Source organism: Mustela erminea, chromosome 7, assembly GCF_009829155.1.
Source record: "Mustela erminea isolate mMusErm1 chromosome 7, mMusErm1.Pri, whole genome shotgun sequence".
Taxonomy (NCBI): Eukaryota; Metazoa; Chordata; class Mammalia; order Carnivora; family Mustelidae; genus Mustela; species Mustela erminea.
Window position 1 is genome coordinate 51,411,170 of NC_045620.1, and position 18,265 is coordinate 51,429,434.

General features: G+C 41.0%; 2 protein-coding genes across 6 annotated transcripts in view; one reads left to right on the plus strand and one right to left on the minus strand.

Annotated features, from left to right (window-relative positions):
- Window positions 1-18,265, plus strand: part of NINL (ninein like) — a 157,209-nt gene that overhangs the window by 67,577 nt on the left and 71,367 nt on the right. For all 5 annotated transcript variants that reach the window (XM_032351599.1, XM_032351598.1, XM_032351600.1 and 2 more), the window contains exon 3: window positions 6,215-6,404. In XM_032351599.1, the coding sequence (XP_032207490.1) occupies window positions 6,222-6,404 (183 nt within the window). In that variant the 5' untranslated portion in view covers window positions 6,215-6,221. The remainder of the gene's footprint in view (window positions 1-6,214; window positions 6,405-18,265) is intronic.
- On the minus strand, window positions 16,508-18,202 carry LOC116595757 (ubiquitin-conjugating enzyme E2 N-like). Its single transcript, XM_032352464.1, has 2 exons — window positions 18,190-18,202; window positions 16,508-17,495 (listed from the first exon to the last, which is right to left on the minus strand). The coding sequence occupies exons 1-2, from the start codon at window positions 18,200-18,202 to the stop codon at window positions 17,038-17,040; spliced, it is 471 nt and encodes a 156-aa protein (XP_032208355.1). The 3' UTR covers window positions 16,508-17,037.

Below are 18,265 nucleotides of genomic sequence, written 5' to 3' on the forward strand. Positions count from 1 at the left end.
GCAGTGCCTCCTTTTCCCCTTTGTTTTGAAAACAGGGCTGGACATCATCCTTGGTGGGGGGTTAGGAAATGTCTTAACAGATTGTGACTGAAAGATCTTTTTTGTCCAACTGGTAGAGCTGCTGTGCCTGAATCACACCATTTGCCTCTTCCCACCTGGCTGGTAGATGAAGCACCTGCTCTCTTGGGGCAGTGGCTCAGATTCACAGGGATGAGGGAAATGAGAGGAAAGGAATGTTTCTGAATAGCCGAGAACTCTACTGTGCATTGAGCAGAACAAAGTGTAACCCAGGTGACATGGGGTTGAGTGTGTGGGCCCCTCCCCTGCGTCCACCCATTCGTGGAGGCATGTGGACAGACCAGTAAGTTCTCTTACTAGGAGGGCTAGCTTGTCATTGCTTCTGGGAGGACCCCTCTGAGCTCTTTACCCTTCAGCTCCCACATCTGAATTCTGCCCAATCCTGGAATCCTGGGGCAGGAGATCAGACAGGGAGGCCACAGGTTTGACAGGTCCAGTGTGATGTGGGAACACATGCGGGTTTGCTGGGCCTTGATCTCCCTGTTATCTCCTCTGTGACAGTCCAGGTACTGGGAAGGTTCTTAAACTTACCTGGCCTCGTGAGAAATGCCCCCGTCACCTGGGTGAATGCTCTAGAGAGTGCTCCCTTCTCTCCCCCTGCTTTGTATCTCCTCCTACGTCTGACCTGTACTGGAGGAGCCTAGGATGCGGCAGCCCTGAGATTAAGTGAACCCATAATGCTGGTGACCTCCCCTTTGAGATTGCTAAATTGCAGCATCCTGTATTGCTCTTGCTTAAATGGGCTCATCAGAGAATGTCTAGCATAAAAGGGCAAACCTAAAACATTTCAGGCATTTGATAGTGTGCACAACAGACCTGCCCTGAGGTCAGCTCTGGGAGTGTAGGAGGTGCTGCTGGAATCCTTCTTGAGTGCCTGTCTGTCTGCCTTGTGGCCTAGAGAGCAGATGGGGTGTGGAGCTTGGGGGGACTATGCCAGTCACTCCCTCCTGCTCATGGGTCACTGGATGGCAACCTGGTGGCGTGTGCATTTGGCCTGTTTCCCATTTACATTTTCTTGATTTTCTTCTGACCCCCTAAGGTCCTGCTTTGCCCTCACTGCCCTTTATTGTTACTGATGTGTTTTCCCTTGGAAGATATGTTGCCTCTCAGAAGGGTTCTCTAGAAGCTGTTTCATAAGCTGGCATGTAGGGGAGACCCAAAAGCCTACCAGACACTGCACCAGCCTCGCTGTAGACAGAGGGAACTGTTCTACTTCCCTGAAATGTGCTTCTGGCACTCAGCCTTCTGTGAGGGCTTGGTCCCTGTTTTCAGGACCTGAATCCATTAGTGTTTTACTGAGGGCAGGTTTTCTTTGCATTCTCACCCCATAGGCTCATTGTGAGTACACTGGATGTTCTGCTGTGAGCTGACGAAGATGGGGGCCTGATGCTGTGGGAGCAGGGGCTGTTGGAAGAGGTTATGCTGCTCTCCCCAAAACTGGGGCCCTGCTGGCCTGCTAAGTCTGTGGGCTTTTTAGTTCTATAGAAGCTCCTCCTGTTCTGTGGAAATCCCCACCCAGCCTCAAAAGTGTGCATGTGTGCTCCCAGAGTAGATGAGGTAGAAGCAGCCTGGGCCTCCAGAGACAGCTCCAGACTTGGTGGGGCCTGGAGACCTTTGAAGATGAGCTGCAAACACAGCTCCTGTGGGTGATGAGGAAGGAGCTGCCACCCTTCTTTTTAAGTCTTGTTGCCTCTCTGGTGCCTGCAGTCTTGGTACTTGTTTTTTCTTTGTGCTGCTCCGTGTTTTAGCAAGGCTTTGGGATGTGGTGGGCAGTGGACCACCTTTTCACTAGGGGGAGACTCACCACCAGTGGGCCCTCCACACACAGCCTACACCTCCATGGGCAGCCAGGGCGCTTCTGCCCCCAGATTGAGACTCTCTTCCATTGTCTGTGTAGAAAGGGAAAGCTGCAACTCAACAGGAACTTAAATTCCTGTGGTGGAGAGAGAGCCCATCCACCCAGAGTTATGTGGATGCAGGACTTGCCTAGGCTGTGGATGCCAGGACTATGGCTGGGAAAGGAAGATGCTTCTTCTCTTCTTGCTCTGCCCCTGAGAAAACAGCCAAGTTTGCCTTCTCCAGGGATACTCCTGCACTGCCCTGGGCATGCTCCACAGAGCATGGCTTCATTTAGTCCCTTCTGGACTCAGAAGATGCCCCATGGGGTGTTTGCTGAGGAAGGTTTTGTAAGAGATAACCCTGGAGATACCCTGTGTCTCTAAAACAGCCCTTGGGTAAGCTGTGTTACATCTCTGCACAGAAGAGCACAAGAGCATATAGTCATTTTTTTAAATGGAGAAGGCATGGAATGATCTCTCAGATGTTGTATATTTTTTAAAAGTTGTAAAATAGGGGTGCCTGGTGGCTCAGTGGGTTAAATCCTCTGCCTTCAGCTCAGGTCATGATCCCAGGGTCCTGGGATTGAGCCCCGCATCAGGCTCTCTGCTCAGCCGGGAGCCTGCTTCCTCCGCTCTTTCTCTCTGCCTCTCTGCCTACTTGTGATCTCTGTCAAATAAATTTTTAAAAAAATCATAAAAAAATAAAAGTTGTAAAATAATATGTATGGTGTTACACTTATGTAAAAATATGCATGTCTATGTGTGTTATGTATGTATACATATTCCTTGTAGACTTGGGAATAATTTCAAACCTACACTCTAAGCAACGTTTACCTCTGGGAGTGGGGTTGGGCTTTTGTTTTGCTTTGTTTTTGTTTTCTTTATATACTTTTAATTGCTTGAATTGGTTATAACTAAAGGTAAATAGAAGAAATGGAAGATTTGCTCATGATTTGCAGAGGTGGTGGGGGAGGGGGTATTGTTTGTAAGTAGGGCAACAGGAGGAGAGCTTGGGGTTGGGGGAGCATCAGGGAGATGTGGGTGTGGTAGGTTCTGTAGTCAGGGCTCCCTAGTCACTCCTTACCTTCCTCATCCCGATTCCTCTACCCTCTTTAATATACTGAATTTTGCCACTTGTCTTTCTCATTGTTATATTCTCCTATCTGTTTACTTGTGGCTTATCAGAAACTAGCATTGGCAAATTGTATTGTATGTAGCTCACCACAGCTGGCTGTTGTCCACAAAAGGATGCAGCTCCCAACTCTGGGTGGAGACTCATCTTGGATGAGAAGTTTGACAGATGTAGAGTTAGGAAGCTCATTTAGTTTTCTGATTTATCCTTCATGTTTTTACATGTATATCTGTGTTTCTCGATGTTGTCTCTAATCATCTCAAAGCAGTCTGGGATAGGAGCATGTGTGTGTTCCCAGGTCCAGCTCTCCTTGCCATTTTTCCACTTCCCCGTGCTCCTGCTGAAGTGCCCATGTAATTTGATGAATGGATAGGGCAGGCTTGTTCTCCCTTTACTCCTGCACCCAACCTGAGGCCAGGAGCTGGTGTACTCATCCTCAGAGTAGACACTGGCAATCTTTACACCTGATCAGCAGGTGTTCAGTCAGTCAGTCAGGAGCTCAGGGGAGGCAGTTCGCCTTTTAAGAACATGGTAAAACATCACAATGAAGATTCTATTCAAAGTGAGTTTTTTTTTTACTGACATTCATTGATTCTGTTGTTTTCCTGAGTAAAGTGATACTCTGGGCTTGGGGGGTTGATGTGAACAGATTCCAGTCCCTCATATAGTTTTTGTGCTGAGGGAGACTTCCCTACCCACATGGGTGATGGTGGTCAAATGGTGTCGACATTAAAAATTATATATTTGGGGCGCCTGGGTGGCTCAGTGGGTAAGGGTCTGACTCTTGATTTCGGCTCAGGTCATGATCTCAGGCTCTTGAGATCCAGCCCCGTATCAGCCTCCACAATGGCTGTGGAGCCTGCTTAGGATTCTCTGTCTCCCCCTCCCCCTCCCCCTGCATTCCCCCCGCCCACATGCTTGCTCTCTCTCTCTCTTTTAGGAAGAATTATATCTTTATTTAATTGGCATTTAGTGTGCAGTCTGTTATTAGTAAGAGATGTTGCTTCACTGTTTCATGTTTATAAATTAATTATTTGATTATTAATGAGCTTGATCAGTTTTCCATGCTTGTTTACTTATCATATTTCCTCTTTTCAGAGTTGTCCATGATCTGTGTCTGTGTCATTTACTTGTCAGAACAGTCCAGTATTGACAAGTTCATATGGTTCATCCTAATTCCTTTAGGACTTAAGTGTTTTTCATGATTTAGCGACATTTTTCTAGTTATGCAGTGTTTCACTTTCTGTACCAATTTTTCAGAAATATAAAAATGTAGAAAATGGAAATGTGTAATACCATAAAATCATCTCTTTTCACTTTGGTGTAGTTTTTTCCTCCTACTTCCTTTCCTCCCTCCCTTCCTTCTGCCTTCTTTTCTTCTCGTCTTGTCTCCTCTTCTTTTCTCTTCTCTTCTTCTCTTGCCTTCCCTTCCTTCCTTCCTGCCACAGAATTGCAGAAGTCTCTTGATAGAACTGTTCTAGTTATAAATGAATATGTGAACTGACTAGTATGTATACTAGCTATTATTATTATAAAGTTTTTATCCTGCCTTGATATTTTATCAATTGCATCTCCTGTCCTGTTAAGTATTCTTAAAAAATGTGTTTTTTAAGCCTATTGAATCTTCTGCCATATAATTATGCTGTAACTTAGCAAGCTATTTCCTTTCATTGGACATTTTATTTTCTTTTATTTATTTTCTTTTATGTCTTTGTCTGTAGCTCTGTTTCCCAAAGCTATAAGAATTTCTGTAAGGAATTTTATGTACATGAAATAAATAGGTAAGATAATACAATTATTTAAAAAATTTCTTGGCAAATGTGAAAAGTCTAGAATGTCTGGAAGGCATTTACTTGTCACTTTCTCAGCAACATGTGAAAGACCCTTCTTATGATATCCTCAGCTAACACTGGGGGGGGGTTATTCTTGATAATTTGTCAGTGACAAATAGTATCTTTGTTTTCATTTGGATATTTTTTGATGTGAACAGATATTTTTAGAACTTTTTAGAAGTTATTAACCATATATTTTTCTTTTTTTTTTTAAGATTTTATTTATTTATTTGTCAGACAGAGATCACATATAGGCAGAGAGGCAGGCAGAGAGAAAGGAGGAAGCAGGCTCCCTGCAGAGCACAGAGACCGATGTAGGGCTCGATCCCAGGACCCTGAGATCATGACCTGAGCTGAAGGCAGAGGCTTAACCCACTGAGCCACCCAGGCTCCCCTGTTTTTCTTCTTTTGTGATTAATCAACATCTATAAATTTTATTGTAGTTTCCATTTTTTATTAAAAATTTGGTAAAATTTATTTACATTTTTCCTTTTTAATATTTGTAACTGAATACTAATAAGGGGAAAATACCATAAGGGAAATTAGAGTGTATATATATGTATATATACTTGCCAAAATATTCATAATTTGGGGGGAATAATTTTAGCTCTCTATTTTACATTTACCTCTTTTTTCTGATTATTCTACAATAGATAATTTTTAAATTTCTTTTCTTTCTTTTTTTTTTAAAAAGATTTTATTTATTTATTTGACAGAGAGAGACACAGCAAGGGAGGAAACACAAGCAGGGGGAATGGGAGAGGGAGAAGCAGGCTTCCCACTGAGCAGAGAGCCTGATGCGGGGGTCGATCCCAGGACCCTGGAATCATGACCTGAGCCAAAGGCAGGTGTTTAATGACTGAGCCACCTGGGTGCTCCCTAGATAATTTTTTAAAAATTTCTTTAAAAGATTTATTTATTTAAAAGAGAGAGAGAGGGCAGGTGGAGGGGCAGAGGACAAGTAGACTCTCCATTGAGCAGGGAGCCTGCCGTGGGGCTTGATCACAGGACCCTGAAATCATGACCTGAAATGAAATCAATAGTTGAATGATTAACTGAGCCACTCAGGTGCCCCAATAATAGATATTTATCTTAAAGAACAAAGAGATTCTGGGGTTTGTGAACGGGGACTGGCTCCCTGGTCACATGCTTCTGGCCTCTCCTACAGAGGCCTCACATAAAACTGAGAGCACCTTGGATGCCTTTTCCCCTGTGCCCAGCCCCTACTTGCACCTGGGCCACCTTGCTGGGGCTCATCAGAGCAGTGAAAGAATGTGTGAGGTATGGCAGTAAGAGTGTACTCTTGATTTTCTTTTTTCCCCTGGCATGTCCAGCTATGGGATGGACGAAGAAGAAGAGAACCACTATGTTTCACAGCTCAGGGAAGTCTACAGCAGCTGTGACACAACAGGGACAGGCTTTCTGGACCGGGAGGAACTGACCCAGCTCTGCCTCAAGCTGCATCTGGAAAAGCAGCTGCCCATCCTTCTGCAAACACTTCTTGGAAATGACCACTTTGCCAGGGTGGGTATTTTACTTCATTCTTATAAAGAAAAGCACAGAGTACTGTAGTTAACTGCAGGCATTTGAGAAATATCAGTGGACTAAAGACACACCAGAGTAGAGTTACTAGAAACTTGAACAGCGCTTTTCCTTCTGGGGACTCCTCCACTGAAGCAAGAGTTTCCTTCAGATTACTTTTTTTTGAAAGCATAGTTACTTCCAGAGTTTGGTTTGGTTTAGTTTGTCCAGAAAGATGTTTGAGAGATTTTTTGGGTGTCAGGCATGGGGTGGAAGGCTGTATGGGTGGGAGGCAGGTGATTCACAAAAATAAAAGGATCTGTGGGCAGATGACACACTGGATGCCTTGAAGTGCCTTGAAGGCATGTTGTCCAGTAAAATGACAAAGCTTGCAATTCTTTCTAGCAGCTAGACAAAGCAAGTGCACACCACTGCTGTAGGAACAAACGATACCTATATTCAGAGGTGTCCTGTGATTTCATCTAGGCCAGATAGAAAGTACTCTATCTCTGCTCCTTTTCACTAGGAAATTGAAGATCATCCAGAACGGTGATCTAGAACCTAGACCACAACTTGCTTTCCTGACAGAAATACTAAAAAGTACCTCCCGCCTTGTCCCTACTGCTTAATTATGTCTAGATATTAACTTGTGTCATAGAAGCAGTGTTGGTCGTCTTAACTCTGAAGAAAGAGGTTGGTGTTGTTGTTTTTCCTGCCACAGAAATCAATGAAACTGTTTTTATTATCAAATGAGAAAAAAAAATCCAGCTTGCAGATATTTTTGAATTGGCTCTTGGACAAAAGCAAATGAAGAAAACCAAGGAAAAAAACCCTCACTGCTGGTACAGGGAGAAAGTCCAGATGAACTGTACCTCTTGTTACTTCCCAATGCCTGTCAGTAGGATAATGTTACTCCCTCTTAGGGAGCTCTGCCTCAATTAAGCTGACCACACCCATTCTCTGTTTCTTTTTACTCTACTCCTGCCTTTTGGTTTTTTTGTGTTGTTGTTGTTGTTTTTAAGAACTTAAGAGTCAGGTGTATTTTTTAAAATATATTTTTAAAGATTTTATTTATTTATTTGAGAGAGAGAGAGAGCTAGAGAGAGAAAAAGAGCACACACACACACAGAGGGAGAGAGAGAAGCAGACTACTCATGAGCAGGGAACCTGACTTGGGGCTCAATCCCAGGACCCCCAGGATCATGCTTAACTGACTGAGCCACTCAGGCGCCCCAGGTGTATTTTTTTTAGGGATTTACTTATTCATTTGCGGGGTGGGGCGGGCAGAGGGAGAGGGAAGGAGAGTCAAGCAGACTCTGTGCTGAGCACAGAGCTAATGCAGGGTTTGATGTCATGACCCTGAGATCAGGATCTGAGCTGAAACCAGGTATCAGCCACTTAACTGACTGTAGCACCCAGGAGCCCCAAATCAGGTGTACTTTTTATAATGTTCAAACATCATAAAAAACATACATTGTGAAAATCAGCACTCTGGTTATTCAAGCAGTATAAACAGATGATCTGGTTTTCTTGGTTATTTTTGGTAGTTGAGAAAATTCAAAACCAAAAGAATAACTTTGGGGTTCATATTCAGATGGGAGGTTCTGCTGATTGAACAGATCACCTCATTCCCAAGCCTTACCCTGCTTTGTTTTGTATGTGCAGCAGTGGTATAACATTTACTGATTTTTTTTTATTGACATATAATGTATTATCTGTTTCAGGGGTACAGGTCCATGATTCATCAGTCTTACACAATACACAGAACTATACCCTCCCCAGTGTCCATCACCCACCTACCCTATCCCCCTAACCCCCTCCCCTCCAGCAACCGTAGTACAACATTTAGAAACTTCACATTGGGGCCCCTGGATGGCTCAGTTGGCCAAGTATCTGCCTTTGGCTCAGGTCATGATCCCAGGGTCCTGGATCGAGTCCCACATCGGGCTCTGCTTCTCCCTCTGCCTCTCCCCTTGGCTTGTACTCTCTCTTTCGCTTACTCTCTCTCTCTCTTTCTCAAATAAATGAATAAAATCTTTTAAAAAGAAACATCAAATTATGATAGAAAAAAAAAAAGTTTAGTATTGGAACATCAGTAAGGAGAAAAAATCAAGTTGGAATTGAGATTTCTGGCCTCCCCCACATCACATGTATCCCATAAAGCAGTTCCTTTGAGTTGTAATCCTTCTGGGAGGCTGGAAGTTTCTCCATACTTTTATGGGGAGGTGTGTTAGAAGGAGAGATAAGACAGTCATAAGCAAGGACAGGAGCCTGAACTTTTCTGATGAATGGTGGCACGTGGAAAAGCTGTGTGGATGTTCATCCATCTTTGTGTCTGTCCCAACTCCATTCTCTTACAGCCATGATTTCTGTTTCCAAAAAGCTAGTCAGGTGTTGAGTAAATCAAGAAATAGCTCTGCTTCCATTAGTGCTCTTGAGTCTGACTTGAAGTTGTCCCCCCTTCCCTCTCTGTAACATTTCAAGAGCAGTGCCCACACCACCTGATGCCTCCAGGGATCTGCTCCACCCTACACTTTATACCATCTCCTCTGTGATAGTGCTCATGATGGATTATTTTTGCTGTCAGAGTTTTTATTGTTCCTCTGCCTCATCCCACAGAAAGGACATAGCTCACAGAGCCACCACTTAGGTGAAACCTTCTATAGGTGTTTTAGGGGAAGCTGGTGTCAAGCCATAAATATCCAGATAGTTGTCACCATTTTCTACAACAGAAACCAAATGGTGGAGATTTCAGGAGATTTCAGAGAAAAATCAAGAGAAATCTTTTATCCAGGAGAATTGATTGGCTTTTCAGTTCAAGTATCACACATCCAGTTTCCTTGTAGAAATTAACGTATATGACATCATGTAAATGTTGGTCATTGATACTTCAATTCAGTTACAAAAATGAAGGACAATATTAATTTGAATTAAAAAGATAATGTTTTAATTCATTGAAGTATGCTCATTTTTAATTCCTATTTCCTGTTAAAGAAACATTATCAAGGTCTGGTTTCAGGCCAGAAATTAATGTGGCCCAAGATTCCTGTGGAGTGTGGGAAATTCCCATGTGCATTTTATGTTATGTTCTCATGTTTCTTTATTAGTGGCAAGGATCTTACCTTTAGTATTTTAAATTTGGTTAGAAAGAGAATTTTACTCTCAAAAAATAATTATTTTTTAAATTGAATTATAGTTGACATACAATGTTACAGTAGTTTTAGATGTATACCATAGTGATTAGAAAAGTATATATGTTATGCTATGCTCACCACAGGTGTAACTACCATCTGTCACCATATATTACTACAATATCATCAATTATATTCTCTATGCTTTGCCTTTTATCCTCGTGAGTTACTCATTCCATGACTGGAAGCCTATATCTCCAACTTTCCTTCAACATTTTGTCCATCCTCCTACTACCTCTTCTTTGGCAACCATCAGTCAATTTGTTCTCTGTATTTTTTAGTCTGTTTTTGATTTTTGTTTGTTTATTCATTTGTTTTATTTTTTAGATTCTATTTTTTAGATGACCATAAGTGAAATCCTATGGCATTTGTCTTTCTGTACTTACTTCACTTAGCATAATACCCTCTGGGTCCATTCATGTTGACACAGATGATAAGATCTCATCCTTTCTTATGACTGAGCAGTATTCCTTTGTATACATATATCACATTTTCCTTATCCATTGTCTCTTGACAGACACTTGGGCTGCTTCTGTATCTTTGCTGTTGTAAATAATACTACTATAAACATAGGGGTGCATATACTTGAAAAAAAATTCTTAACATAGTGTTACTGATAATAATTTTAAAGTTGAAAGTGATTGCCAATCACAGGGCCTAACCTCTGTTTGTGATGAGTGAGTGTGAGATTATACAGAGATGACGGTGTGTCCTTTTTGGTGAAGCACCTGAATATTGTGGGTTTGTTCTTCCCCCTTTATTGAGCTATGAAGGAAGAAAACTCAGAAACACAAGAATAGTCAGAATAATATCAGATAGGGGCACCTGGCTGGCTCAGTTGTTTAAGTATCTGCCTTTGGCTCAGGTAATGATCCCAGGGCCCTAGGATGGAGCTCCATGGCAGGCTCCCTGCTCAGCAAGGGGTCTGTTTCTCCCTCTCGCTCTCCTTCCACCCCTCCCCCTGCTCATGTTTTCTCTCAATATTTCTGTCTCTCAAATAAATAAAATCTTTAAGAAAAACAATAGTATCAGGTAAAATGGCAACACACTTGGCCATCAGATCCTATTGTTTAGTGGTTGGAAGAAAATCAGATGATAAGTATTATCAAAGACAAAAGAAATCTAAGATTAGATCAAGCAAAGTTGTCATTTCATTTTGCTTCCATATATTGAACAAGTATTTTTTTTAAAGATTTTATTTATTTATTTGTCAGAGAGAGCACAACCAAGAGGAGTGTCAGGCAGAGAGAGAAGCAGGCTCACCACTGAGCAGGGAGCCCCATGAGGGACTCCATCCCAGGATCCTGGGTTTATGACCTGAGCCAAAGGCAGACGCTCAACTGACTGAGCCACCCAGGCGTCCCTTCAACAGGTATTTTTGAGCACTTAATATGTGCTATGCAACACGCAGAAGCTAGGAACGTGATAATCGATGAAATATCATGTATTTCTTCATATGAAATGAAGTCTATGCAAGATATTCATTCTAGTATTGATTCAAATAGCAAAAGATTGGGAAAAACCTTTTAAATATGAGATTGCTTAAATAAATTCTGCTAGATCCATCTGATGAAATTTATGCAGTCCTAAAAAAGTATGAATAGGCTTCAGACATTCTGGTAGTAGCAGGTTAGCACACTCAGGCCGACCTTCCAGTGAGGGCTACTGAAAAAGCTGAACAAAATCATAAAAACAAAGATCTTGAAAATGGTAAAGAGGAAATAAGTCAGTGAAGAATTACTGGTCTAAAAATCTGTAAGTCACACACTGAGAGAGGTTCAGTCCAGCACACAAAACCCCATTATTGCTGAGAAACTGAAATTGATGTGGTCTTTGGGACCTCAGAGGACCAGGGAAATCTATGTCAAAACGCAGGTTGAGGGGTGCCTGGGTGGCTCAGTTAGGTGTGTGCTTTCAGCTCAGGCCATGATCCAGGGTTCCTGGGATCCAGCCCCACATTAGGCTTCCTGCTCACAGGGAGTCTGCTTCTCCTTTTACTCCCTGGAGCAAAGGATTCTCACCCAAGGTAGAGAATCTGATAAACTAGCCCCCAGTTTAAGGAAGGATCTGAAACAGCCATTGTGCTTTTTGCTATCGGGGCTTGTCACCTCTCAGTGGTCTAGATAAACCTTATTTAGCTAAAGGTGGTCCTGGTCAGGTGGTGCCCTGAGGCATCTGGCAAAAGCAAACAAAAGTCTTCTCTTAAGAAGTGCCAGCATTCAAGACCTGTAATTATCCCCATCTAATAGTCAAATACAATAACCAGCTGCAATCAAGGATAACCAGCACACAAATAACACAGGATGAGCAAGAACCAGGAAAATCAACAGGCAGCAGAGGCAAACACACAGCTTGTAAGGTAGTGGAATTACTGCAAACAAAATATAAAACAACTGTTGTGACTAACTGTGTTAGGAGTTTTTTTCAAAGCTTGAAAATGCCTATAGGAAAGAGGGAACTCTAAGAAATGATAAATCTGAACAAAAAACTGAATAAAATTTTTTAAGGTTTTATTTATTTATTTGACAGAGATCACAAGTAGGCAGAGAGGCAGGCAGAGAGAGAGAGAAGGGGGAGGAAACAGGCTTACAGAGCAGAGAGCCCGATGTGGGGCTCGATTCCAGGACTCTGGGATCACCAAATAAAACTTTTAGAATCAAATAGTGTGATGGCCAAAATCAAAACCTAATGCAAGGGCGCCTGGGTGGCTCAGTGGGTTAAGCCGCTGCCTTCGGCTCGGGTCATGATCTCAGGGTCCTGGGATGAAGGCCCGCATTGGGCTCTCTGCTCAGCGGGGAGCCTGCTTCCCTCTCTCTCTCTCTGCCTGCCTCTCTGTCTACTTGTGATCTCTCTCTGTCAAATAAATAAATAAAATCTTTAAAAAAAAAAAAACAAACCTAATGCAAGAGTTTAACAGCTCTTTAAGCAAATTAGACACAGTCAAGGAGAGCATTCAGTAACTGGGATCATTCAGAATACAGCACGAAGATATAACAAAAGGTAAAGGTAGAATGAGAAGGTCCAACCTTCCAACATTCCTTTATTTGGAATCCCAGGAGGAAAGGAGTGAATGAGGTGGGGCATTATGTGAATATATAAGAGCTAAAAAAAAACCATCCAGAACAGATTCAGGATCCCTAAAGCCCACTGAATTCCAAGTAGCATATTTACAAAGACATCTACACCTGATCATATTATTGTGAAACTGAAAGTAAACATAGAGAAATCATTGGAAAAACAGCCAGAGATGGTTGCACAGGATCTCTGCATTTTTTCCTATAACTGCATGTGAATCTATAGTTACCTCAAAATGAAAAGTTTAATAATTTTTTAAAGCTGTCAGGCAAAAATAAATGTATTTTATTTAGGTAATTGTATTTTATTTAGGTAATTATAAATAAAATGTATTTTTTTTAGGTAATTATTAGGTAGATGGACGGCTGCCTTCTCAGATGTAACAGTACAAGCCAGAAACCAGTGGAGAGGTATTTCCAATGTGCTAATAGAAAATATCTGGCAACCTGAATTCTATACTCAGCAAAAAGATCCTTTAAGAGTAAAAGTGAGGGGCACATGGGTGGCTCAGTGGGCTAAAGCCTCTGCCTTCAGCTCAGGTCATGATCCTAAGGTCCTGGGATCGAGCCCCGCATCGGGCTCTCTGCTTGGCGGGGAGCCTGCTTCTTCCTCTCTCTCTCTGCCTGCCTCTTTGCCTACTTGTGATCTCTGTATGTCAAATAAATAAATAAATAAATATAATCTTTAAAAAAAAAAAAGACTAAAAGTGAAAGAATGCACCCATTAGAAGGGGAGTTCTGCTCAGTTATGAAAAGATACAGAGGCCAACACATCCAATAAATGTTTGTTGAGTACTACTGCTTGCCGGCAGTGTCCTTACATGCTAGTTGGGGAGACAAAAATAAACAAATACACAAATAATCCAATGTCAGTTTACAATAACATGCGTATCCCAGGCAAACAGCTACATTTAGTGCTCAGTGGCAGCAAAAGAGTTTTCTCATTCAGATTCTGTGCCAGATTTGAGAAGCATACTTGGACCTACAACTCCACACCAGAATTTACTGGTGATATTTTGACGTGCATAAGCCCTTCTGTTGACATCTTTCTGTGTGACTTTTATTGAAGCACCCATAGAGAACAGAGCACATATTAGAAGTGCACACTCAATAACTATCCTATACTGAGCACAGCTGGGTAACCAGCATTCTGAATGCCTCCCCATGTTCCTTGCAGACCCTCTGTCACTAAGGCCACCATTGTCCTGACACCAACACCACAGATTTGTTTTGCCTGTTTCTGATCTTTGTAGAATGGAAAAACACAGTACATGCTCAGTATATACTCTCGGACTTCCTTTACTCCATATTATATCTGTGAAATACAGTTCATCTTGTTAGTGTTTTTTCCATCATCATTTCATTTTTTGACTATATCATAATTTACTTCCCCAGTCCATTTGTGGACATTTTGGTCATTTTTACTATTTTTACTATTTTTCTAATAAAATGTTTATCTGCTTGAAAAGTCTATCGAAAGTGAAATTAAAAAAACATTTCAGACAATCAAACTAAAAAGAATTTAGCATCAGCATACTTAAGAAAAATGAAATTCTAAACCATGCACTTCAAATAGATGAAAATTATCCTAGACAGAAGGTCAGAAATACAAGAACAAATGAAAAACAAAGCGGTAAATATTTGGATAATTATTAATGAACATTGATTATATAAAACAAAAAATATTTTGTGGGGGTTTAAAATGGAACAAGTTCAAATATATGGCAACTCATAAGAAAGGCATGAAAGTCAGGACTCTAGTAGATGAAAGTGTTACATCAGCTTCATATTGTCATGGAAGAGGGTAAAAGTATCAACTGAGAGTAAACTTTGATAAGCTGAGGATTTGTGTTGTAATTTTTAGGATAAATGGCCAGAGAAAGGAAATAGACTATATAACTTCTAACTTAATAAAGGGAAAACGAAGTACTAAAAAAAAAATCAGTAAATCCTAAGAGAGAGAACGAAGGAGAAAACACAAGCAGGTCAGATTGAAAACACACAACAGAATAGTAGATTTAAATCCAAATATATCAGTAATTATATTAAATGTAAATAGACTAAATAGTTAAAAGATAAAGATAAAAAAGATTTTATAAATGGCACCTGAAATATATGGCTATAAAAAATTGACATTATTAAAATTTGGTGAAAAAATATATCTTGTAAATACTAACCAAAAGAAAACTAGTCTTTATGGTAAAAAACATTACATAGACCAGTGGAACAGAGTAGAGAGCCCAGATATGGACCCTCAACTCTATGGGCAAATAATCTTCGACAAAACAGGAAAAAATATACAGTGGAAAAAAGACAGTCTCTTCAATAAATGGTGCTGAGAAAACTGGGCAGCTATATGTAGAAGAATGAAACTCGACCATTCTCTTACACCATACACAAAGATAAACTCAAAATGGATAAAAGACCTCAACATGAGACAGGAATTCATCAGAATCCTAGAGGAGAACATAGGCAGTAATCTCTTCGATATCAGCCACAGCAACTTCTTTCAAGATACGTCTCCAAAGGCAAAGGAAACAAAAGCCAAAATAAACTTTCGGACTTCATCAAAATCAAAAGCTTCTGCACAGCAAAGGAAGCAGTCAAGAAAACAAAGAGGCAACCCATGGAATGGGAGAAGATATTTGCAAATGACAGTACAGACAAAAGGTTGATATCCAGGATCTATAAAGAACTCCTGAAACTCAACACACACAAAACAATCATATCAAAAAATGGGCAGAAGATATGAACAGACACTTCTCCAATGAAGACATACAAATGGCTATCAGACACATGAAAAAATGTTCATCATCACTAGTCCTCAGGGAGATTCAAATTAAAACCACATTGAGATATCACCTTACACCAGTTAGAATGGCCAAAATTAGTAAGACAGGAAACAACGTGTGTTGGAGGGGATGTGGAGAGAGGGGAACCCTCTTCCACTGTTGGTGGGAATGCAAGTTGGTGCAGCCTCTTTGGAGAACAGTGTGGAGATTCCTCAAGAAATTAAAAATAGAACTTCCCTATGACCCTGCCATTGCACTACTGAGTATTTACCCCAAAAATACAGACGTAGTGAAAAAAAGGGCATCTGTACCCCAATGTTTATAGCAGCAATGGCCACGGTCTCCAGACTGTGGAAAGAACCAAGATGCCCTTCAATGGACTAATGGATAAGGAAGATGTGGTCCCTATACACCATGGAGTATTATGCCTCCATCAGAAAGGATGAATACCCAACTTTTGTAGCAACATGGACGGGACTGGAAGAGATTATGCTGAGTGAAATAAGTCAAGCAGAGGGTGTCAATTATCCTATGGTTTCACTTATTTGTGGAGCATAACAAATAGCATAGAGGACTTGGGGAGATAGAGAGGAGAAGGGAGTTGGGGGAAATTGGAAGGGGAGGTGAACCATGGGAGACTATGGACTCTGAAAAACAATCTGAGGGGTTTGAAGTGGTGGGGGGGTGGGAGGTTGGGGTACCAGGTGGTGGGTATTAGAGAGGGCACGGATTGCATGGAGCACTGGGTGTGGTGCAAAAATAATGAATACTGTTATGCTGAAAATAAATAAATAATTTTAAAAAAACATTACTGAAGTAAAGAGGGTTAGCATTTTATAGCAGTAAAAGATTCAGCTCACCAAGAGGATTTATTTTTTTTTATTTTTTTTATTTTTTTAGAATAACAAAAAATATTTTACTAAAACATAAGATTTACAGAAGTTTCCAGACAAGCCATACAAAATGATCACAAGCTTTTTCTTGAAGGAAGGATTCTACACTTGACAGCAAAGTCACAATGTTATTAGTGAGGGCTGTGATGTTTGTTTAATGTTCCCATTTTGGTTCAAACAATCAAGCTTGTCCATCTACAGTGTCTAAATAAAGTTAGACTTGGCTAGAGAGCATATTCTAAAGAACTGGTTAGCTGCTTTTAACCAATGCAATTAGATCACCATAAAAAGGGGGGAAGGAGCCCATAAAATTAAAATAAAACTACCTCTCCCCCCAAAAAAGTAATAAAGAAAAACTCCCAATCCCCTGCAGCTAACCCTGACAACTACCTTCATTCACAGTGCTTAACCATGATGGGGGAAATGAATAAAAGCAGAGAAGGGCCGCTGCTTTTAAACGTTTCACAATAATCCAGATGGTACTTCTAGCCTCTGCTCATGCTTTACAACAGTGAATCAGGACAAGACATAGATTTGCTAATGTGCATTTAATCACCAAAGGACTGAAGATGTCTGGGCTTTTATTCTGTAATGTTTCCAAGACTGTGTCCATTAAATGCAAACAAAAAAGGAAGAAGTCTTGGCAGAACAGGATAAGTGATGCACACTTGATGATCAGATCGATTTTAAATATTATTCATGGCATACAGCCTAGTCCATGCTCTAGCTGTTTCTATGGCTTGGGCCTCGCTGGTCTTCCACTGCTCTGCTACATCGTTTGCTAACGGATCATCCGGATTGGGGGCACTTAACAAAGCCTGGATCGATAGCAGAACTGTGCGGATCTGCAGTGCTGGGGACCACTTATCTTTCAAAATATCTAAACATATTCTTCCCAACTTGTCTACATTAGGATGATAAATTTTGGTCATGAAACGTACTTTAGGGGCTGCCATCGGGTATTCTTCTGGTAGGAATAGTTCAAGCTTAAAAGTCCCTCCCTCAAAGGGGGAATCCTGAGGGCTAGCAATGACCACATGAAAATAACGGGCATTGCTCTCATCTGGTTCTGCTTTAATGCCAGGAACTGGTTCTGCCAGCAAACGCTGGGTTTCCTTGATAATCCTGCGGGCAGCCCGGCCATCTTGTCAGATCCCGAGTTCGACCTCTGGTCTCGACTCTGGCTCCGCTGGCCTCACGCACGAGCGGAAGTCCCACCAAGAGGATTTAAATGCACTTTCTATGGCCCAGCAATCCCATTCTTCAGCACATACTCCTAAGAAGCTCCTAAAAACACATATGCGATACAGTTCAAAGCATTTTTTAAAAAAATAACCAGCCACTGGAAACAATGGGAATATCCATCAGTAGAAGAATGGATTAATACATTTTTGCATGTTAAATAATGGAGTATATTACACAGTAGAGAAAATGCACTACACATGGCTGCTTGAATGAATATTACAGAAGCTTAATAATGAGTCTAAGAAGCCAGATATAAAAGAATATATGCATATGATTCCATTTAGATCAAATTTGAAAAGAGGTAAAACTAAACCATATTGTTCTTGGTTGCATACAAATGAGGACAAAGGCAAAGATGTTAATACCATAAAAGTCATATTATGGGGGGCAGGGAATTTAATTAGGAAAGGAACCATGGTGGAGGAGCCTCTAAGGTACTGGTATTATTCCATTTCTTACTGGGGTGGCGATAGCCTGTATATTTTCTTTATGTATATTAATGTTTTATGATCATCAAATCCCCCTTTTGGGTACTGTTTTCTAATCATTAAAATTGGTAATAGGGGCTTTTTGGTGATTAGTTTGTGGCTTACTTTTACTTTTCATGTTATATTCTTCTACTTAAACAAAATATTAAGTGAATATTAGAGAAAATGAATGGTCTCAGAG